General features: G+C 37.0%; 1 protein-coding gene across 1 annotated transcript in view; it reads left to right on the top strand.

Annotated features, from left to right (window-relative positions):
• The window catches only part of LRP1B (LDL receptor related protein 1B), a 527,248-nt gene that overhangs the window by 84,518 nt on the left and 418,058 nt on the right, over positions 1 to 24,672 (top strand). The window contains exon 3 of the mRNA XM_065638136.1: positions 20,862 to 20,999. Coding sequence (XP_065494208.1) covers positions 20,862 to 20,999 — 138 coding nt within the window. The remainder of the gene's footprint in view (positions 1 to 20,861; positions 21,000 to 24,672) is intronic.

The raw sequence follows: 24,672 nt of genomic DNA, 5'->3' as shown, positions 1-24,672 counted from the left end.
AGCACTTCATTAAAGGGTCAGCAAAATAAAAGCATCTGTTGCTCTTGAAGACGTATCCACTAAAAGAGTTATCAAACGCAGAGCTCTCAAAGCTTTTTCCTGTGATAAATGTAGTTAGTGTTCTTCATCCTTCCTGGTTTTGCTGTTTGTCATCCTCTTAAAACGCTTTCACATATATTATTTTATATCTTTTTACTGACATTTGCCTTTTTCTTTTTGAAGGCTCTTTCCGTCACTGTAAAATGGTGTTTTCACATGCTTTCAGTTCGCCTCATCTAATGCAGGAAGAGAAAAATCAATGATGGGTACACTTCTCTATTCACTCTGTGCTCTCTCTTCCTTTCATAATGTCGGTTCTTCTGACATAAAATCAGATAATGTAACAAATAAGCAAAACCTCCCATCTGTCTACCTACCTGCCTACCAATCTGCCCACCTATTTATCTGCCGACATACCGGAATGGACAAGATTCAGTCCATGTCCTGGAGACCAGTGTGACATCCTGGCCCTCACTTACACCCTGTAGTTTGGAAGGATTAACATTTGGTTTACTCATTTCATAGGAGGTGGAGAGAGATTTTGATGAAATTAGGGTAATGAACTCAATCAGAATCAAATATTGTAGTTCTGGAGGGAATTATGACTTACTAAGAAGTTGGATAGAATGGGAGAATTATGACTTACGAAGAAGTTGGATAGAATGGGAGAATTATGACTTACTAAGAAGTTGAATAGAATTTACTTTATCTATAGAGCTGATTTGTAGGTTTTTTAGTTTACTTTTATTTATCTTTGTTGTTTGTTTGGTCGTTGATGAGAGTGTAGGTTTTAGATTGGAGAGGGGCAAGTATTTTTTCCCCTTTGCCTTTTGTTTTGCGGTTGTTTTTGTTCTAAGCACCAAAACAGGGTCAAAGCCTGATTGCTGTGCTGGCCTAAAGAATAAATGTCAGTCAGCTCGTGTGCACCGAGGCACTTGTCCTCCTGAGATGACATCTCTGTTCAGCAGCTCACTGAAGCTCTACAAAAGGCCGATTACAGTCAGATCTGACAATCATTTGAATCTCTGTGCATCTCAACAACTGTCCTCAGATCAAGGGTGACAGAGAGATCTCTAGCTGCATGGAAACAGATGTCAAGTCACTCAAGCAGTCTTCCCAATTGTTGAACATAGATAAGTTGTAAATCACTTTAGGTCAAGGGAAAAAAAAAAAAACAAACCACTTGCGAGAAAGCACAGGGGGAGCGAGGTGAAAAAGTGAGATAACAGCTGGAAAAGCAGCTTGTAAAATCTTCAGTTCCTTCAAAGCATGAATGACTATGAAAGCGTTTGAATTTTCTACTTTAATTAATGCAGCTGCTTGTGACAATGCAGCCTTCAAACAAGCAGTCTGGCTTTAGAAATTTTCGTCCGAGGGATTAAACTAGTGGTTACGGCATCGCAACCAGAAAAAAGATACAGGCAGGAAGGATGGCGTGCTTGGCTGGGTAGGAGACACGTACAAGAATCAAAAGTGATAATCCATTTCTACAACATGCAGTGCATGGTTGCGCTCAGGATGAACATGATCAAACTTTGCCACGCTCAAGGGATGAATGAGATTGCACTGACATCCCAGCAACGCTGCGTTGCTGGATTTTGGTCCTATAGAGTTTCTGGAAAATAGAAGAGTAGTCATAGTGCTTGCAAAATTGCATACAGGAGGGAGAAGGGGGTTAATTACCCTATGGCTTTCTACTGGGAAGCTCTTAGAAGACATAAGGAGAAATAAGGTATTTGATTGCCAGCTCTGGGAGTGCATACATGTGGCTGTGCCTCCAACTTTCAAACAGTCTTTGATAGGAAGAACTGTCCTTCCATAAAACCTGGAGGGAGATGGCAGAAAAAAAAAATGTTTTAAGTCATTTTCAGAACTTTGGGAAAAAAAAAAAATCTACTCCTTTCTTTATGAGGCAGTTTTGCCAAGTTCAATACAGGCATAAAATCAATTATTCCCCACTGAAAGCTGCTTTTCATTTCACTAAAGGTAACGTGTGTGTGATGGGCCGGGGGGTAGAGTTGTCTGTCAAGGCTGAAGTAGCTCTTGCTGCATCACTTGTTCTTGGTCTCAGAGTTGCCCATGTGGTGACACCACCCGCAGTTCGGATGAGAAGCGATGGGAGGTAGCAGAAGGTTCTAAGCCCTTGTGAAAACCGATGATTTGTTTTCTTCAGTTCGTATTTGAAATAAATTGTAAAGTAGTCTGTTAAAAGAGGATGATTTCCTGCAAATGAAGGCAAATATGGTTATGAACCAGGAAAAACCTGCAGTGTACAAAACCAGAGGCAAATGATGAATGTGGCAATAACAGCCGAGTCTCTTTCTGTAAGTGTTTGTCTGTCGATGGCATGTGTCCAGCACAAACCAGATGGTATCCGAAATGCCGAACAATTTAAGCTACAGGCTGAAGAAGTCTCAGCTTGCCCATTAAAAACAAAGCAAACCAAAATTATTTTACTTACTGATCTCACTGATGTTGTCGAAGAGCTGCAGAAATAAACAGTGCAGACACTTGGGGTATCGTCAGGAAAATGTGAACTGGTGCAAGACAGTTATGTTTTTATGTGTAGAGTTATGTGGTTATGTTGGAATATATGGACTTGGTTGGTGAATGAGAGATGCTGAAAGCTGAAATACACCCACTGCATGGACAGTGTCAGTTTTAAGTAGAAGTTATTGAGAAAGTTGTGAAATCAGAGAGCATAGAATAATCCAGTGTCTTGAGTATTGGTCAAAGATGTGGAAAATTTGAATTCATGTGTTTCTTGGGCTCCAGCTGAGACATCTCAACTAGATTACAACATTCTGGGGACCATTTTCAGAAAACAAAAAATATTTTCTTCTTTGTATTCCATTTCTGTTCAGAAAGGGAAAAGTAAGCTGTAGCAAAACACCTGATGAAGATTAGCAATAGAAAACCTAGAGTAAATCTCAATAATAAAGGCAGATTAAGAAAAGCATAAACCTCTATAAATGATGAAAGGGGTCATTCAAAAGTCTGCCCGCACTTTTCAAAAATCTTTTTTGCTTCTATTGAGATATGTTGGGAAATCTACTTCTCTAGAAGATGAGAGAAAGTTGGTAAAATAGACAGTCTCTGTGGAATTGCTGTGGCACAGAGACGAACTGAAACTGATGAAAACAAAAAAGATGCAGAAGTGTTCAGGAAAATTAGATCTTGGTGGTAAATACAGTTTTAGAAGTGAGATGAAATGGGAAGTCTGAAGGAAAAAAAAAAAACCTATTAGTAGTGTGTGGCTGGTGGACTAAGAAGACTGAGGTGCCTTTGTGAATACACATCAAGAGGAAAAAATGCATTTAGTTAACATTTAGATTTCTTTCTTCAGATATAAAAGGACACTAATTGTATAATTTGCAGCTCGTGTTCAGAAAGGGAAGGGATTTCCTCTGAACTAGAAGTCACGCTATGAACCTGCCGTGCAGGAGCAGAATTGGCACAATAGGCCAAGCGTGAATTCCAGTCCCCCGATGGCTCTGACAGCAAAGCTCGCTGTACCCTGCCCAAAAACTGGGTACAGGTCAAACTGTGCAACAGGAAACAGGGTGTTCGGTACAGCAATTAGTCCTCAAATAATGGAACACCTCTGAAAGAGAAGCTGAATGATGAACAAAACCCTGCGCCTGGCTCGAAATCTGCTTGTTGAACCAGTTAAAATCCTGGCAGTGGATGGACAGGATTTCAATAGTCTGATATTTTGTGGATGTAAAATTTAAACTTTGAATAGTTCATTGAGAACAAAGGATTTTTGGAAACCCAGAATGTCTCAGACTTTAGGTATTTAAAAAAAAATAGATTCTGGAATTTAGGCACCGAAGTCAATGGACTTCTTTTTTCAGAAACCGTGGCGTTTTCTCTGTGAGCTTTCCTGGGGACTAAGCAACTTCACTTAGAGCTCCAAGTGAAAATCTTTCAGGTAATAGTTGTTTGTGTCTGCACACCAGTAAATATTCCAGGGAAACAATGCAAGCAGTGATGAGATTTTGGAAATTTTATGGAGCTCTGCAAGTGTTCTTCTTGTTTATCTTTCTACGTATAAAGGTGCCTCAATGACAGTTAATAAAGTGAATATCTGTCTATTTGCAGACATGCAAATACATTTATCGAAGCTATAGAGATACACGTAAGACCTTATTTTTTCAACTCATTTAAATTAAGAAAAACCTATTTTCTTACTCATCAATTAAAACTTTTCAGCAAACATTGTAGGTCTTTAAGAAGTGCACAAAAATGTTATAGCAAATGTAGTTCTTGCTTTTTTATTATTATTTCTATTTTCTTTCCCCATTTACTGCCTGTTTCTGTTTTGTCTCTGATCCTGGGTTATACTTCCAATGTTACTTTGACTGTGCAGATATGTTTACATTAATACCATTTCTGTTATTCATGTATCTTCTCTTTAATAAATATTCTTACTGCTGATTCTGTAGTTACTTTGTAGGCAGTGAGAAGGGAGAAACTTTTAAAACTAATATTCATGTTCCAAGGCACACGAGTTATTGCTGGGAGCAAGGAGCCCCACAATTTTTTTTTTGAGAATAAATGGCAAAAGCACTTCTGTTTAGCTATTAAATAAAGTCCTTGAAATTTATTTGGATACTGGTTCACAGGCCAGGAGGTTTGCTTGGTATTTTTCAAAAGAGAATTACCTTGAAGCGAACCTGATACAAGTGAAGTTGAGGACTAAGATTCCAAAGAACAGATCTGAAAATTAGACAGTATGTTTGTAAGGAAAAATGGGGCAAATATTTTTACATTGTGATCTCAGCTTTAATACCTTTCTTTTTATGTGTAAAAAGGGTAAAACCAGAGAAGGGAAATCAGAGAAAGGAATGTGAATGGCAGAAAATGAGTCAGGACTAAAGAAGCACTTAAAAGTGGTATTTTTAAAAATAAAAACTCGAAAAACAAAGACCACCAGGAGGCAGAGATAACAAAAGATGGGAGAAAGGTCCTGCAAACAGCATACTTTTTTTTTTTTTTTTTTTTTTTTTTTGCTTAAAAGCATCCACAGGACAATAGCAGAAATACTTTTCAAGTATTTGTTGTACGTAGTTAAGAGGTCCAGAGGCTGAGACTGTTCTTCATGATGTGGGCTTCTCTTTTTTAATCATCTCTAGCATGGGAAAAAGCAAAAAGCTTCTGTGAGAAAGAGCAAGAATACAAGTTATGTTTAAAATACTTCCCTCCAACTCCATTGTTTATTTATACTCTCTATAATTGAGATGTACAGGTCAAAGAACAGGAAAAAAAAAATTCCTACATTCTTTTAAAACTGTATCAAATTTTAATAGCGCAACAATGAAATAACATTTTTGAAATAGCAAAATGGAAAACGGGGATAAAAAGTCATCCTAGCTACTGATCTTCTTAACTGATCTTCTTGGATTTAGAAGGACAACAAATTCTCGTGTAGAATGGGCAAGTCAACTGCCACAAATTGACAGTAAAACAAACACCATTGGTTTTAGTCTCTGTTTTTAGTCAGAGAACAAGTGCAGGTTTCACCAGGGAGAGGTTCTGACGGTTTTTCTTTTTTAAGCAAAACTAACGAGGTGAAAATGGGTAGTTTGGCACAACGTTGGATCCCTACAGGCTTTGTACTAAAATATTATGCATGTTCAGACCATGTACCGCTGCGGAGCATTTGTGCAGCAAATGGACAGCCCTCAAAAAGGCATCTAATGTACCTAACTCCGTCTTTCTCCAGTAAAACACAAAAAAGACAATACAAATTCTTCCATCTACTATAGCAACTCCCGTCTTTGGCTCGGAAATAAGAAAAAATATTTAGTTTGCCTTAGGGCTGTAAGCACCAGCATTTGTTTAGTTGCAGCACTGAAAGCCCAGGTTGATCCCAGCTGCAGTTAATCATCAAGGTAAATGAATTTAAATTGTTTTAAAGTTTGTTTTTCACAGCTGAGCTTGCAACTCTACCACCATGCTTCAGTGTGCCCTGCAAATGCCACTGCTCTGGGCTATCCCAGCTGGTCCTGTATAGGGCTGCTCAGAAGTGAAAATGGATATCAATGGATGGCACTCACTGAAGTGACTTTTCCACTTAGTGGACTTTTCCAGTTCTCAATATTGAATTTAGTTGTCTAAATTTCACCTAATTTCACTCCACATGCCTTACATGCTCTAGATCTAGGCTCAGCACTTTTGAACTCGTGGGAGGTAGCGGACAGGCAAAAAATTAAATGTTGGCAAAATGTTTTTAAAGCAAAATATCTGTGGCCACCGTTGATTGCTTTGCTTTGGAAGGAAATAAAGAGACACCGAAGTGTAAGAAACTGAACATGAAAAATATGAATGCGTGATAACTAAAATCCCATCCTGCTCTTCTGGAAGTTGATTAAGGTTAATAGGAGATGAGCAAGGATGAAAGCCAAGCAATGCTAAGAGAAGGAACACAATTATGTTACTTTTTAGGTCCTAACCCAGAAATATACAGCACAAAGGGAAACTGTTGAGATTAATAGGATAACATTGTCAGTGCAGCAGTCTGTAAATGAAATCTTTAAGTATATATGTCCTAAATGTCCTTAGGAATGTATTCAGGTAAAATATGAATATTACCACCTTTTCTTTCTGAGCTGCTTTCATCAGAATAAAGCGACTTTTGTGCTTCACCAAATGCCAGAGGAAAGCCGACAGGTTCAGGAACCGCAAAAGGAATTTCTTGAAATTGTATTCACGTAAATGAACTACTTCTCCAGTAATCTGACTGGAAAGAGTGTAAATAATTCTGACAGCACTCAAACCCACCCATGTATCTTCTGTAGTTATCAGATATATACTCTCATTATTGTAGACTTAAACAAAACAAACAAACAAAACCCAACCAACAAAAACACTGGTACCCCAACAGTATCTGTTATGTGCCATCACTTTCCTGGAAAATTTCCACTTTTTCTTTAAATTGAACAATAAATGTTGCTAGTCAAAAGACACTTAAATTGCAGTACTTATTCAGAGCCGCAAGTCAGCCCGTTCTCAGCCAAAATTACTGAACACTGATTCACTAGTAGAGTTTAGGAACCACATGTTAAAGTGGTTTGTTTTCAATATAATAGAAGAATAATTAATTTGATGTCATTACTATCACCATTGTTCTTGAAGGGCAGGGTTCTGTGCCCATTCATTTAAAGCTCAGTATAGAGTTGAAAATACCACGTTCATACCAGAAAATTCATGCATAGCAAAATGGCCTAGGTCTGTATTGCTGAAGGTAAATCAGTGGGAAGGATAATAATTCTCTACTCAACACTTCGTAAAGGATTTGCTATTTTGTTTTTTTAATCATCATGAAATTACAAAGACAATTGTATGCTTTCCCTGTCTAAGTGTGAAAGGATTTATTTATAGATCTCTTCAAGAACTTTAGGTTGTTTACTAAATATAGATCCAGCGTTAAATAACGTTTTTTTCTATATTGAATTTTCCTGTAACTATTGAGTCACAATATATTAAGGACAAGACAGTAAAAGGGTTCTGAACAAAAATTCCACATTTAATCTGATGGAGTAATACGTTCTAAACTGTAGAAGATTATATATAAAACCAGCATAACATTCATCTTATTTATAAACCATTTTGACACTTTCTTGGGTTTCATGTTTGAGAACATTACAACTATGCATCTGAATAAATTTGTTAATCTTGATTCTTGACAGTTAAAGTTCAGTATTGGGGGAAATGGTCTTAACAGCTGTCCTAAGTCCCACTCGGTACGTTCCGTTGTGATTAGTTGGAAATCTCTTCCCTACTAGTGCTTTATTGTGAAAGAGATTAAATACTTTCAGTAAGTTTTTCTTATGACTGTTAAAAAACCAAGCAGAGTTTCATTTTTGTCTCCAGCACACTACTTTTACCTAATTAATCAACATAACCTAGTGCAGATACATAAAATTTTTCTAAAAATAGTATGCACAGATGTTAAGACAAATTCTGTTCTGTGACCATTTTAGTTTGTAATTTTTTACCATTGCATATGAATTTACACGGAACAGGTGTGATTTTAATTTGTAATTTCCTAACAAGAAGTTAGGGTTTTTTCATTGTGAATATATTATAAGCCTAGGATTTAAAAAATTACTTAGGTCCATTGAAATATATTAATATATAAAACTTTTCCATCAAACACATCTCTCATCTAGACCTTGATGAGTGTCAATGAATGCTGATTATTTAGGGAAGCGCTGTCCTAAGCTCCACTTCATATAATCATAGGATGTCCTGAGTTGGAAGGGACCTACAGGGATCATCAGACTTTTCATGTTGCAACTGCGTCATTTCTCCCTTTTTTCTCAAGTCCTCTGAAGATGTCAGCTCTTGTAGGACATGGTGGAAAGCTTAACAGGCATCATAAGCAATGAAAAGTCTAAATGTTCCCCTCTGAAAATCTATGTTATTGTCTGATGAGGGAGAAAAAGTCGTCGTAGCTCTTCTCGAAGACCAGAACTCAGCAAGCAAATTGTAATTTTGTCCATTGTTTTTCCTCTGTATTTCACATGAAATTGTTCTTTTTTCTTCAGACTGACCAGACTTTACTGCCCCTGTCCCTTTTCTTGGTTGGGATTCTGGTACAATCCAGGCACAGGCTTCTGGAATTTCCAGTGTGCCGGACTATTATTTTAGTGGTGAACTACCAATTTTTATTTCAAGCAACATTTTTTTAATAGAATTGCATTAAGGCTGATATTATAAAGCATTATTTTGGATAAACCATTAGCACTCCAAGAGTTGCTGAGCAGGTGGGTAAGGACCATGTCACCAGGTTCAGCAAAATCTTGTTTCAAAGGGGATAGAGCTGAATGAGCTGGAGCTTTCCAATGAATTTCATGTCTCATAATGGCTCGAAAGGGCTGGAGAGTGTTGGGTTGTTCACTAAGATTTACTGCATTTGCATTTAACGTGGGTTCTTTGCTTCCACGGTGCTGTTACTTTGGGTTTTGTGTTGTGAAAGACATAGAAGCAAGGCAGGATCGTGTTAAATAATGCCTCGTTAGAATTATTCTAAGAGTAAATGAGGAGGGAAGGTTGTTTTAGTTTGTAGCTGGTAAACATGTGAAACCAATTGTGTCTCTGAATTGTACCTATCACACTTCTAGAAATCTCTGGGAACTACTAATGAAACGTTTCCTGTAAGTAATATGTGATTTTTTTTACCGGCTCTTCTAATTTTTGTCATATTTCTATATTTTTGGTCATATTTTCTGTATTTCTTTCTAAGAAAGTAAGGCCACAGATTTATTGTCAGAGATGGAAACTTTACTTTGATGTCCACTAAAGCATATGTTACTTTTTGTTTGGAATTGATGGCATTCCACGTCAGTTTATAGTTACAGGCTAATATGGAATCAAACAGTACCATCAGTGTTTATATGATATGAAACCTTGTGATTTTTACCTTTTTGACACAGTGTGTACTCCAACAAACGTGATTAAATCTTTTATAGTGTTAAATTCTGTACGTAGAACAATTAAAATTGGTTCTCAATCATTTCAGTGCGTGACTGTATAAGAAGAAACATGTCACAATTTATTTTAATTAGAGTAGTTTACATTTATGTGTCTGTGTACAAAATAAAAATGAATAACTTTATGATTGCAAAGTACCTAGCTCAGTTTAAAAATGCATGAGATGTATTTCTAAGTTACTGTAGTGAAGCTGAATTAAACACATAAGTTAATCTTTAAAATGAATAAGTAATGCAGATTTAATAACATTTTCTTTTTAAAAAAAGCTCAAATACTTATAAAATGTTGGCCTTCTAAGCTAAATTTTCACGGGGTTATAGAACACAGTTACACATTCTATTGGTGAATTTCTACCCCAAAATCATAAGTAACACATGATTTCCGATACTTACGTCATCTACTAAAAGGCTTTAAGGTATTGCAAACAAGCTGGAAACTTCATTTTTTTGCTATTTGAAATAAGAAGTCAAGGTATCAGTGTATGTTCTAGTCCTTTATTGTTTTTAAAACACCTGTGTCTTACGTTATGAATCTCATCAAACCCTGTGAACTTTCATGTTATTTGGGACTTTAGAACTATTTCTGGGTTTGAATTCCAGTTCTCCTGATGCAAACATGAACTGAGTAACTTCTGTCTCAATCCATAGTCATTTCTGAGGTCATCTGTAAGTGCCACAGAAAGGATTCCCATCAAAATGTCCAGAGCTTGCTCCAGATATGATCCAGTAAATAACTCCTTTATTCCCTTATTTTAATAGAATTTCCGCAGCCTAATGAAGAGCCATGCTGGAAAATAGTAGAATGGAATATACATAGATGGATGATGTGTGTAAATATAGTCAAACGCATTTTTATAATGTCTAATCGAGCGAATGTGCTGCAGAGGTTCGGATCTCATTTTCTGTGTTGTATCCAGCCCCTTCTATTACACCACTTTATTGTTCTATAAAGAACATCTACATGCGTTTTTCCACTGACATTTATACACTTTGGATATGTAAGTACCTATAACATAAGTGTTGATGTGTTACGATATTGCTGGTATTAGGTACTTTAATTGTGGAAGTAATTAACACTTCTTTTGTTCACCTAATTTATCATTTTTCTCAAACCGAGAGTCTATTAGCAGCCCATTTTGTATTGCACATAGACATCAAATCATTACAACAGTTGACACAAGACAGCCTTGAGATGTGTGACACTAATTAAGTAAAAATCTCCAAATTAAAAATAGGCTCCTTATAACTAATGAGGAATGGCCATCTACATGAGGCAATATTCATTTTTTACTTCATTGATCGTAAAGTATTGCTATACTGTGTTATAGTAAGTCACACAAAAAAACCACCACACATTAGCAAAGCTTTTCTCTATCTGCAAGTACGAAGAATATTAATTATTTTTGCTTCCTGAAAACCGAGAGTGTTTTTTCCCCCTCTTCCTGCAGTATTCGTTGACAAATGTTTGCAAATCCATTCTCAAAAAATAATCAGGGAATATACATTTGCAAGGGTTTTGAGTGTGTATAAGTACACATAAGGATCTTGCTTTTGATTTTGATACATCCTACATGCAAGAGATTAATAAAACTGTGGTTTAGCTTTTTAATTTTTAGGGACTGTAGCAAAGAACATGAATTCTCTCTCTCTTGTTGTCTATATGGTAAGTTTTGCTGCACAAGTTGAAGCTGCGGTCATTGAGCACGTATATAAAAATGCTACAAGTCATTGATCCGTAACTATATTATTCCAGGCAGTTGTGATGGAAGATTATAATGGTGAGAATTGTTTTATTGTTGTTTTTAATCAAACACCACTGGCACATAGATTTTTTTTCAAGACGAGAGAGACTTGATTTTTGAGAAAAGTTCATGATACGTGTGTCCTCTTGTGGGATCTTCATTCTTTTTACTTCCAAACATGAACCTGTTTTCTCTACAGCTACATATTTTATTAGTATTTTCTGACTGCAAAGAGGGGGGTTTTGGTAGTTCATGTGAGTTAATGCATTTTCTTCCATACGATATAATTTTGCAAAGTTACATTTTTTCCATTTATGACAAATTCATACCAAAACTCTAAGGGTGAAATTTAGGAATATTTAAGAAAAATCAGAGGTTTGAAAACTATGTGAGACCAATTTCCAATAATTATATTCACAGCTCCAGGGTATTATAGAATGGGGAATGGGAAGTGTGATTTACCATATTAACACACTAGTAGCTTATGTAAGTTCTTTTTAAGACACTATTTGTATGTACATATGCGTGTATTATAGAGTTCATAATAAAAGGAGAGTTATTAAATCTGAGACAATGAAAGTCAGATTATATGTACAGAAAAGATGAGATGGCAGCATCTAATGAAGCAGTGAGAGAAAAGCAGATTTTGATTTAAGCTATAGGCAAAAATTAAGATATTTACTTTAACGTTAGTAAGGATCACAATTTTTTAATCTGATCTATAGGGATGGAAATGTCATAGAAATGTGTCATATGCAGAGTACACTCTGTTGCCTTATTGCATAAAGACGCAGCCTTGCTGATGATATCAATAAAGACATTTTCACTGACATCTGAAAAAATGCAAACGCAAAGAAAAAAGTTGCATTAAAACACATCTGTCTTTTGGACTAAAGGTCCTTATCAGTTCCTCTATAAAGTGCAGTTATGTATCTGCATTAACCCTCTACCCTAAACTAATTCTCCTTTTGATACAGTGTGGCAGTCTTTAAGCACTGTATATTTAGTAATTGATTTATTACATTAATCTTCTGACACAGTGTATGAATTCTTTGGAAAGAGTATTGGAACACCCCAGGAAACTCTACTCTCATTTCTTCTCCCCTTTTCTTTGCATCTGCCATCATTTGTACTTTGCTCTTTTTCTGTAACTAAAGAGGCTGCAGAAAAGTTGGTGGGCAGGTAAAGTTTGGTGTTTCCTTTGTGTCCATTGATTTCTTGGACCACCCTTAACCTTGTTTAACAACAACAAAAAATATATACATATACATGTATATATATATACACGTATATATATACACATGTATGTGTATATATACACAAAATCACATTGTCATGCTGTTCAATCCAGAAATGGTTAAATTTAGATTTGTTCCATGAAAAATTACTCCAGTCTTGTAGAACTTTGACCGGGTGAATTGGAAAATTCGAGGTAATTTTTGGACGCAAAATGTCCAACTGCATTTAGGAATCTAGGTGGGTTTTGCTGTTATGAGCTGATTTTACTGTTACCAGCCTGATTACCTAAAGCTTTTACAGCTTTAGTAGGTAGATTAATGTTGGATAAACCCTGCTTTTAGTCCAGGTCCCGATCCTGGTGGCTGCTCTTGGGCTGATCACCCCAAGATCTTTGTCCTCACCCCAGCCCATCTGTACCCAGAGGGATTTATTTTTGGATAATGATCCAAAACTGAGCTGTTTTAGAAAGATTTCCTCTACCTCTTTTTTCCCCCCCTCATTGTCAGCCTTGGTGCAACCTTCAGCGTAGTTTTTGTGCTTCTCTCCAGTGGCATCAGCTACGTTACAGTAGAAGAGATGAGTCCTGTGGCTCCGTTAATTATTTACGTCTGTGTTGCGAAGATGAGCAAGTGTCTGACACACAGAAAGCAGCGATTGGAAAAAAGATCGCCAAAGAGAAAGTGTTTGCTCAACCAGACTCATTATAATGGCAGTATGCAAACAACGTTCATGCTTTTAAACAAAAAAAAGTATTTAAACCATTGAAGTTGTTGTATAATATTAGATTTAGGCTGTCTGCTGTTTGCTCTTCTCTAGTACTTATAAAAACATGCAACGGGGAACAGGCAGGCACCTGTGGAACATCAGACACCAGTTTCCATATGCTCTGGTTTGCACCTGAGAGTTCATTTGGATATAGTGCTAGTGCCAATGCTAAAAACCTGTCACAGCAGCATAGGAATTTGAGTTTGTGCGACGCTGCGAGGCTGGTTAAGCTGTACAGACACCTTGTGAACCATTTTGTCTGCAGTAACAGACAAAATTGGAAACCATCGTTCGGAAGTGAATTTCAATTTTCTTAATTATGATTATTTCTTCTTTTTTTTGCATTTTTAAATTTTATTTTTAATTTCTATTCTTTTTAATTTCTATTATTTTTAATTTCTATTATTTTTAATGTCTATTATTTTTAATTTTCATTATTTTTAATTTTCATTATTTTTAAAATTTTATTATGAGTTTTTGACTGACTAAATTTACATATCAGCACTCTAAGCACCGACTAAGATCAATGCAAATCCTTGGTTGGATTAGGGAAACTTTGGCTTGGAAAGCTGTGTTTCTTCTCCCTGCGCAAAGCCCAATGAGCCAAAGGCTGTTCCAGGAAATGCAGGTAGATACCCCAGGGCTGATATCGGCCACACTCCTCTGTTTGTGAAAAAAGAGGAGAGATGAGACACCAGACTCGTCAGGGCTGTGAATCAGCACAGATGACTGATTTCCAAACTGTGGTGACTCAAAGCCATCTTTTGATTTCTAAAGTTCTTCATTTCCTCTTTTGTTTCTGTTTGTTTCAGTATTGCTTTCTTCAGCTCATCTCTTACATTTGCTCATAAGTTACGAGTCCATACTATAAGTCTATTCGTTCATTTGCATGCTCACAGACCTACTGGCTGCCATTAGTTTTATTCTTTCTCATGAAATAATATTTTGGAGAGAGTAAGCTGTGTCTGCATGGTCAGAGATTACAACTTTTATTCTGCTGGAAACAGCACAATATCTCACCTGCTTTTTTCTTTTTTTTTTCAATTGTCCACATCCTACGATGTTTATTATTCCCCTTCTTTCATGGGCAGGTGAATCCCTGATTTAATTGAAGGTGACTTCAAACTTGTGTTCATTATCAGTCTGCGTGGTGGAATAAAGCATATGACTCTAAGTAGCAATGAATAAGGGGTTACTTAAGACACATAAATCCTCATTAAATATGAAATCCTTTCTTTGCATATATATAAGATACCAAAGAGTAAAGATTTTAGGCAATTTCCATAAATCTGTCCCAGTGATTCAAAGTCCTACTATTAAAAGCATGCATCTAGTCTGTGTGAAAAAATAATTTAAAAGCAATTATGATACCATGAGATACCACGTGTGGTTAGTTTACACTTTACATTAACCTGTAACTACAGAAATGAATATGTGGTATCCAACCTCATGGAAGTTTTCAAAGATTTAACATAAGAAGAATTAATCATAGAAGTATAATGTCTTCTTTTTCCCATTAATCTCTCATTTTCCCACATAAGCAATCTCTTCTAATGGCCATAATTTAGCCCTAAACCTTAAATATCTTTACGGTACAGTATTTCTCTTCTTGGCAGGGTCAGAAACATTAAGATGTTGTGACTTCAAGTTTTATAAAAGATAAGCACTTTTTAAACCCCTGGTTATTGTTGATGAAATGGACAAAAAGTAAATTTCAAAGAACATTTGTGAGGATGACTTCTCACACTTTTAAAACTATATCAGCTATTTTATGTTACTTTGACTGCATGTGGCAGGTTGTTTCTTGTTGCCAGGAGCTGTGTTAAAGAATAAATACTAAGTTTTTAAATCAGTTCTGCATTCTTAAATATCCTGTGCTGTGCTCTGAGTCCACAGTGATGCTACGGAGGAGAGTTAATGGGGAGAAACAGGTCTCACAATCTTACATGTGATTTTTACAAGCCAGATACTGTATCGTACCGCAGTGGAATATTTTCATTTAAGCCTGTATTTATCCAGAGATATCCTAAAAGTTACGTGGATTATTCTTTTTTAAACTATGGGCTATTTTGTCTTAGTTACAGTCGCTAATGAATTTCATTGATAATACCACAGAGAAGACCTGGGTAGTTGCTATATCAAAACTTCTCTAGAGGAATGCGTGCTGCAGTAAAAGGTGTTTTTTGACAACTCTGGTACTTGCATCAAAATTATTGATTTTGTCTTTGGGTTTTATTCCATCCACTGCAGTGTTGGTGCTTTTGTACCTGGAAAGGTACAAAATAACTTTTTGCAGGCTTCTCACCTACACTGAATTCAAAGTCCATTGAACCAGTGGAATGAGGTTTTGTTCAGGAAAACCACTCACTGTGGAGAAGGTTGGACGCTTGGGAGAACAGACTGGATCTCTAAGTCACTGATGTACAACACAAATGGGAATTTGGAAGGCGTTTCAGAGTTTGGTATAATTGTTTCTAGTGGCTGGGGGCAGCCCAGGATTAGGGCTGCTAGAAAATCGCTGATCTTCGAGTAAATGGGATGCAGTGATGTAAAAGGGATGGTCCACATTTCACTGCCAAGTCTCTTATTTAGCAAGCTACTTCCTACCTACCTACCTGAGATGTTGAAAGAAAAACACTTTGCAAAAACATAGCTGAGAAAGACAAAGGTGAAAAATGAACTCAGAAGTAGCAGCTTTGGAGCTTTTTTCATAATGGTTGTCAAATATGAGCATCTCTAAATGAATTTGCAAGAAGTAGGGGGATGTGTTTTGCTGTACGTGAGTAACTTTTTGTGTACCTTGAATTTATAGCATGTCTCGCTTTTGTCTGGCTATCTCCACAATCTTTGCAAATATTTTTATTTGTACTTTGTAACTCCTTAGTAAACTTAGCACACAAAGTTGTACCTTAATTTACATTAAATTAAGAGGAGTGTTTCTAGAAGAAGAAAACATACATAATGGAATAACATTCATCCATAATTTTTGCTAAGAAATACTTACATATTGCTTATGATAACAAAAACTAATGGAAATAATCAGCTTGTAGAGTCTCAGTTGCATTCTCTAGTTAGAAATTTAGTATAGTATGAGCCTGAAGTGAGGTACGTATGGTTTTGATTAAGTACAAATTTAAGATAGATAACGTGTCAGAAGTGCATGGTAAAATGTCCCTGCTAATTCTGAAAGTGGCCTTTAGTACTTTCTCATGATGTTTCCTTAGTGGGAAACCAGAGGTTGTGTTTGATGGATCCCATTGTCTCTTGCTGGAGGATATCGCGAGGAATCTCTTTCCTCTTCTCGACCTCCACTCAAGTAAGGGCACTTTGGTCGAAGGGAGTTGAGCTGGATTCACTGCAAACTGCGCGGGTATTGCTAAAACATGGTGCAGTTTTCTTCCATGCTTTCTCACGTGCTGGGAAAGTCCAGTGAGTCTTGGCAGACACGGTGTGACCAAACCAGAAATGGCTGTCCCGGTCAATTCAACAGCCAAAGAAGTCTTCTGTCCTCCTGGTTTCAGCCTGTCTGCTCCTGGGCACAGCCTGCCTTCTGGAGGATTTGGGGAGAGAATCATGGGACCATTTTGGTTGGAAGAGACCCTTAAGATCATAGAGTCCAACCATAACCTGAATCTAGCACTAAACCATGTCCCTAGGAGCCTAAGGAGCAGTGACCCATCCCCGTGGCTCTGCTTGGCCATCCCAGGGCTGCCTCTAACCTTGGTACCCTCACCTGATCCTGACCCTCACCCATGGGTGGACATCGTGGCTCATCCCCATGGAGATGCCCGATGTCCCAGGCTGGGCCACCCATGGGTTGGGGTGGGACGGCCCTGGCTGCCATCCCCAGGGGTTTCTCCTATGGCCCTGGCTCAGCTTTTTTGTTTGTTTGTTTGTTTGTTTTCCATTTCTCATTTATCCATCTCTTAAGAGGCACTTATCCCCAGGAGACGCATAGAGACTGAGTTTCCTGAGCCAGCGTCTCTCGAGCCGCACAGCGCTGCATTGGTGATGCTGCTCCCATCCTCTTCACCCGCCAAGCAATGTCCCAGTGTGAGTGTTTGAAACATCGAGATGGTGTATTACCATAATTGCAACCAGCAGGTTTGACTATTTTTCCACCAACTGGCAAGGCTAGGAATTATTGTCTCTTTTGAAGGGAAGAAAAGACACCATCCGTCTTCTATATTCTTAGCGTTCTTGCACTGAAGTAAAATACACTGAGGTTATTTTGAAGAAGAGCACTTTTAGATTCCTTTTCCCAAAGTTCACTTGATAGTGCTGCCAGAAGTGTCTCTCTGTTAAAGGGAAAAGGAGGAGGAATAAACAAGATAAAAAGCTCTTCATCTTTATTTGCATTAGACATTTCAGAAAGTGCAGCAGCTGGGTAGGATTCAGTGGGAAAAGCGTGTTCTGCTTCAAAGGCATCGTGACATGCAGCTTCGTTTAGCTTAATTTTTTTATTTGATGAAGGAGGTAGGAACTGTGAGCAGGGAGCCGGTCTCAGACATGCTGTCTTGTTCCACTGACGTTGGATGATTGAGACCTGTTATCTTTTAGAATCATTTTGCAGACAAAATAGGTCACAAGTCTTCTATAAAATAGGACTTTTGTGGACTGAAGTTCTCTTCAATTTCAAGTCGACTTCCAAAGCATCATGCTAGTAAGGAAACAGAAAATACTTATGAGTTTGTCTTAACCATGCGAATAAGTTAATTGCTTCTAATCATAACCTTTTTGTTTTCACAAGTGGTGCACAAAATTTCTCTTGAAAACAAAACAAAGTCATTAATATTTCTTGGAGAGTATTTCAGTTTTCCCTCATACACGGTTCCCAATCAAAGGAATCTAATTTATGAAGCTCCCCTACTAGTATTTTAAGCTAGATAACAAATTTAAAATTGAAGGAAGTTTGTGTGGTGAAGGAGTCTTGCAATTTAAAAGCAAGAAGCATCAAATCAAAATTAAATCCTCAAATCTTTAGACAGGAGTATATCAGACTAGTGCTATTGAGATTGTAAATGTTAATCAAGAGATTCAATCCTTTTGCTCGTTGAATTTAGAAGGTATATATACATGCTTATATATTTTGGGTCACAGAGCTCCATTTTCTGCTTGGCAAGGTATGAATGCTGAAAGCTCTCTAGGAATCTTGGATTTATGTGTAAGTAATGCAAGCACCGTCATTTACATGCTTCACAGATGTAAGGGGTTTTTTTAACATGTGTTCTCTAATTTAGAAGAAAAGCTGTTTTTACTCTTCACACTCTATTTGGAGTTGCTCTAATGCAATGAATAAGCAAGCTATAAATGGCAAATCAGAAAATTAGTTTGGTTTTGTTAAATGTTAGGTGTGTTCAAGTTCTGATGCAACTGAAATTGGAATCAAATGAATCCTTTCAGTTTTATATGCCCTACCTGACCCTGAGTGCTTGGCTATCCTAAGCTGCTTTATTTACATTCCTCTTTGGAAGCTCTTCAGAGCTAAACTGGTCCTGGAGGAACACTGGGCACTGCCAGAGCTTTTAAGTACTGTTGTGAGCTTTGTGTGCATGGGTTGCTTCATGGGATGAAGTGTCTTACACTCAGGTAATGAAAAAAAAGAGTAAAGTGCCAGAACCCCAAGAAAAACCAAACCAAACCAACCCCCCATCCAGTGGCCATGCTGTGTGGGAAGGGCATGGAGCCCCATCGCCCCCACCTCTGGTTTTCTTACATGGTGCAGTAACCTCTGCAGGAGGTTATACTTCTCTGATTCTTATTAGAATCATAGAATTGTTTTAGTTAGAAAAGACCTTTAGGACCACTGAGTCCAACTGTTAACCTGACACTGTCAAGTCAACCTCTAAACCATGTCCCTAAGAACCATTGTATTGAAATCCTGACATCTAGGATAAGTTTTCACCATCTCTCAACTTCCTGTTGTTAATTTCCTCCTATATTTTGCTGGAAAATACGGGAAAAATGTATTCTTCGTGAAGTGTTTGAATACCTCTACATTTGCTAAGCACTTACTTAACCTAGAGCATAGTGAGAAGAGTTGTTTATTTTCTTTGAGTTCAAAGGGGATTTAGATCCCGTATCCTTAGCTTAGGAATTCAGTTTTCTTGAAAAACTGTATGTACCATATCATCATAATAAAAATGTGGGGTTTTTTTTCATCCTGGAAGCATGTAAATTGTTTGAGACAGAGTACATTTATCGCCATATCCATTGCCTTTTTATCCCTATAGCACCAGTGTGCTATGTTTCTGTTATTCGGTGATACATCAAGGATATAATTGATGTTGCTCCATCGGTGCCAGGTGTGAAGCTGGAAGGGTCAGAGGTGGGACAAATACCTTCTACAGGCAGATGCATTGTAAACTGCTGAAAATTAGGAACTGTTATGCCCATTCTGAGAGATGGACAGTTCCCTGACATGCATAATAACAAGGCAGTAGAAATTTGTAATTTAAGTTTTATGGTCAGGACAAGTTTTTTAAGTTAGTATTTTTACTTAGCAGGTTGTGCTAACAACTATGTGTATTTGTTTAAAAATTGTAAATTCCCTCCTCGAGAGCCTTCCCGTGCTCTGTCCTAATGACTTCAAGAGACAAGATCTTCCAAGCTGAGATTTTCCCACTTATAAGGGAACTTGTGGCTACTGGTTGTGATTTCTGTCCTGGGGTGCATCTCACTTGAGGACTGTTACAAGCTGTTAGAGTTTAGCACAGACTCAGGCTCCAGTACATGCAAACAAGGAGCTTTAAGTTGTTTCCTGAAAAATTTCCACACCTTCAGTCTCTAAGTAACTAATCATGTACTGTGTATAAATTATCATTCATCCTCTAAATGAGCTAAACCCTTCAGACCTCTAAATGTTCTTTGCAGTGCGTTAAAAATCTCCAAGTCTTTATCATGTGTAATTTATTTTTTTTAATCTTTTATCAGTCAAAACTCTTTCTAAGAGATAAACAAAAGAGATCCTCAAAAATCCCTGAACTTCCTCAAAAGTCTCTGTACTTGACACTTCAGAGATAAGGGGCCACAGAGCGATTGCAGCTGGGCTGGTACCCCAAAGGGAGCAATCACAGCATCCTTGTCCTCTCCCTCCCATCCTGTACCACGCAGTTTCAGAGGCAGATTCCTGGGTTGGAGGAACAGTTTATCTGATCTAATGCAGCCATACACATGTAATATTTGTATGTAATCTCATAAATATCTTGAATTATCTATATAGCACAACACTCAATGTAAATATTGGTACTTATTACTCTTTATATGATATTCACAAGGCAATTGAAAATCTTATGATACTTTTTAATGTATGCAAAGCTTAATTTTAACATCTGTAAAACACCTGTATTTTTGGGAAATAATCCTCTCTGCCCCATTGGTTTCCTTTTTATTGCACTAGTCATTTCTTGTTGATTTTAATTCTTCTAAATGCAGTGGCAATGCACTAAAAATCTGCAAAATGGACTAATACATGGAGTGTTGTCCTTAGCTTTGAAATGGAAATGCAATATAGAACTTCCTTTGCCTTGTTGTACATAGAAAAATACCTATAAGAAATTTTCTGTGTGTTTTTTAGGTCCTGAGGAAGTAGATGCCAAGTGTGCCCCAAATTACATTAACTGCATCGGTACAAACAAGTGCATTCACTTGTCCCAGCTCTGCAATGGTGTTTATGACTGTTCTGATGGGTACGATGAAGGAGTTCATTGCCGGGGTAAGTCAATTTGCTGAGGAAAAAATGCTTTAACCTGAAGTCTTTGGAGATATATATATTTATCTACATGTATATTTAGTTCAAAGAAAACCGGGACTTTCTTATTCTTGGGAATACATATAAAACAAAAGTGGATTGATAGAGGCATATTTTTATGTGTGTTTCAAGTTCATTTTAAAAATATTTTGTGTGAAGTGAATGGAAGTAAAAAGCCCGTACAGGTCTTTGGACTTTAACAATTACTAACCTTGTATGATGGAAATGGTTGTACTGAAAGATGGAGCAGCCCGTTCTTAGGGAGCAAAGGTTGGGCGCACAGTGTTTAACAGAATATTTTTTTTTTTTCTTATAACTTCTGTTTAAACAAAAAAGCCAAAGAATACCACTGAAAAATACATCAGATTTGCTATGAGCATTATGTTGCATTCAGGATTTGCTTTTGTGGGAATTTTATTCTAATAATTTACTGTTTAAGAGTGTAGTTAGCAGATTCTGGTGATGAGAAATCTTAGGCAGGAGTTGGTGGTGGTAAAGGTTTTTAACATCTCAGCTGTACTACCCAGAAAATTTCTTAACCCCTGCCTTGGGGATAGTTAGAAGGCTGCCATAATAAGCCCAAATCTTGGATACAATGAGTCATTAACATGTCAGCTAGTCTCAATCAGCAGACTTTACTGGTAGGCAAATGGTTGTTGATGATCCTCAACAGATTTCCTTTCAAAACCAGAAACTCAGGAATAGCTCCTGGGGCTTCTGCTACAATCCAATGTGACAACATACAGTAAAAGATAGTTAATGGTAAGGTTCAGAAAGTAAAATTAGAATTTAAAAGTTCATGTGGACAGATTTCCAGACCTGTCATAGTAAAATCTAAGCCCATACCAAAAATAAGCCATATGAAAAAAAAATTACATAAGAAAAAAAATGCCAGCTGGAATTAATCAATGTTAATACTGCTGACTTCACAAAATTACAAATAGTTATTTTATGTAACCAGGTGAGGATACAGGCTGTCAGAAAATCTATGACAATTCTTATTCACAGTGATAGGAATAATTTCTTTTCTTGAAGGCTCTACATTTATATAGCCCTTGTTCAATGAGCATTACATAGAATCAAAATTTGTGTCAGCATGTTGATTTTGGTCCCAGCATCCAAAAATCCCCAAAAGTTCAACTGCCCACAGCAGTTATTTGTCCCATACTGAAACTTCCTAAAGTTGCAGAGGAGTGTTTTTTCAGAGAACGGTATTGATCCATTAAGCACTGTTTAAATGTATATTCCTCAACAATTCATAAATTTGGATAAATTACTCTGGATTAAATGGCAGAGGATTAAAATTTTCAGTGCTGAATAATTATTGTATTATAACTCTCTTGTATTTTTATTTATTGTAATTTTAACTCTTTAAATTAGGAGATTAATGGAATCAGAAAAAAATAAATAGACTAAAAATAAAATCCTATGTTAGTGTAAATTAAATATGTTTGGTTTTCATTCGTAGCATGTGATAGCACACAAAATACATAATCTTCATTCATGCCCTTTTAATTTATGCTCGTATACACCTTGTAAGGTTCATGTTGATTCCAACTCCTTTCTTTATTTTCATATATTAATATGAATATTCCCCTATGGTAAAATTAATGTCTGATCTAATAAATTCCCATAGAATTTAGTAAAATATACGAGACCAACATTTGGTCTAAACCACACAGGACAAATGGATAATGAAGTTCTTTTATATTATAATAATAATTTGTAGTTGTCTCCAAGTACCTCATCAAGTAAATGGTTAACAACTCATTAATATTGATTTTTGTAGCAATTGCATGTTTTGACTTGCTTATTAGAGGCAGTTCTTGAAATTATTGGACACTTTTCTATCAAGAAAGGAAAGAATACAGAAAACAGTAATGTTGCACCACGACCATGTAGTTTCATACTAACAACCGCTACTAAGGTGTCATTATGATAAATTCCTATGTATTAGATATTTGGTGTGAACGCGGTATAATTGTGATTATTCTCTCTATACATCTATATATCAGAGCAATGGATGGGTAACTGCGGAGTCATTCTGCTGCTGTCCTTTCTAAGTCCTGAATATACAGGTCCTATATTTCCGTCATCTGTGTGGCCAAAAGCTGCAAAGTTGCTTCAGAAACCTGTCCAAATAGCTAGTTTTTTCTTGATATTAGTAATAAAAATGGCATTCTAAGTGTGTTCCTCTTTAATCAACATTGTTCAGATGAAATTTTTGATGGATCGAAAAGATAATATCGGTTTTCAATATTTAATTGCAAACAAGTCAGTTGGTCACAGAGCTGACTGTGCTAAAATAGCCCCTTGCAAGCACCACTGGTAGTGCTGTGTAAATAAGTCATGGTCTATGCGCCAGGAAAATAAGTTGTGATATGAAGGATGGGACGTGTGACCACATCAAAGAGCGTTTCAGTGTACGGGGTCACAACCTCACAGGGGTGACAGCTTCTGATAATGCTTAAGAACTAATGGAGTGTAAGCATTCAGTAACTGGAATTATTCTAATTCCTTTCTCTGAATTTAACATTCTTACGTTAATTAATTACATTATGATCTTTGAGAGATATATTCAGACCTCCACCTTTCCCTAGCAAGCAAAAATATGAGCACATCCGCAGTGTGAAATGGTAATATATGTGAAATTTCAAGGAAATAGTAGTAAATACAATGACATTGCTGTATCATCATCTTTTATTTCGGGCACATATGCATTTTTGCTGGTGGATATAATGCATAAATTCAGGAGGGCTGTGACAATATGAAATAAAAAGTGTTGTATTATGTATGGTTGTTTCACGTTATGTGTTTCAATGTCCTTCAGAGGAGAGGGGTGCATAGTTCACTGAATCGGAAACTTGCAGTGTGTAACAGTGATGAGACATCTGTATTGGGTCATTTTGGATTCTTTGCTATTTTTTGACTAAATAATGCCTTAGAGAGGCTGAATAAGCAAGAGACCAAAGTATATACTAACCTTTCCTGTAAAGCATGGGGCTGTTCAGCTTTCAGAGATTCATCAGATAATTTCACCGTGATCCAGTCTTGCCGAACGGGGCAGTTGGTGCCATCAACTATTTGGAGGCTGGATAAGGCTCAGGTAAGATTTACCAATGCCAAAACTAGACCCAGCCTCGAGTAGTTCTGGTAGAAGACTGATGCGGAGCTGCTCTGGACAGTTAAACTGCTTTCTTTAACACGGTTCTTCAGGTTTGAGAGCCACGTCTTCCTTTCAGTTGCATTTTCAGCCACTTTTAGAGCTCAGCCATGCGATAAGAAGTCATCTGTCACAGGGCAGTTGCTGAATTATTGCAAGTTAAACTCTTTAGCTCTAAGTCTTTCCTTCCTGTAGTCCATCCCAGTCCCATATTGGTGAGTCCTTGATGAGCATCACTGGTACGGGACTGGGTTGGGCTGTGGTCAGTTAAAGCAGGTGCCATGTGGCTACAGCTTGCTTCAGCTTCTGATCTTGTGGTCTTTTCAAGGTTAAAATACCTCTTTTATTTCTTTTTTTTTTTTTTTTTTTTTTTTTTTTTTTTCTGGATGGTTTAGGACCAGCTTACACAAATATCCGTCAAGGATTAGGTGGAGTAACCTCGCCTTGAGTAGGTAAAGGATTAGATATATCCTT

This window comes from Caloenas nicobarica, chromosome 6, assembly GCF_036013445.1.
Source record: "Caloenas nicobarica isolate bCalNic1 chromosome 6, bCalNic1.hap1, whole genome shotgun sequence".
Lineage (NCBI taxonomy): Eukaryota > Metazoa > Chordata > Aves > Columbiformes > Columbidae > Caloenas > Caloenas nicobarica.
This window is presented reverse-complemented; position numbering and strand designations above follow the sequence as displayed.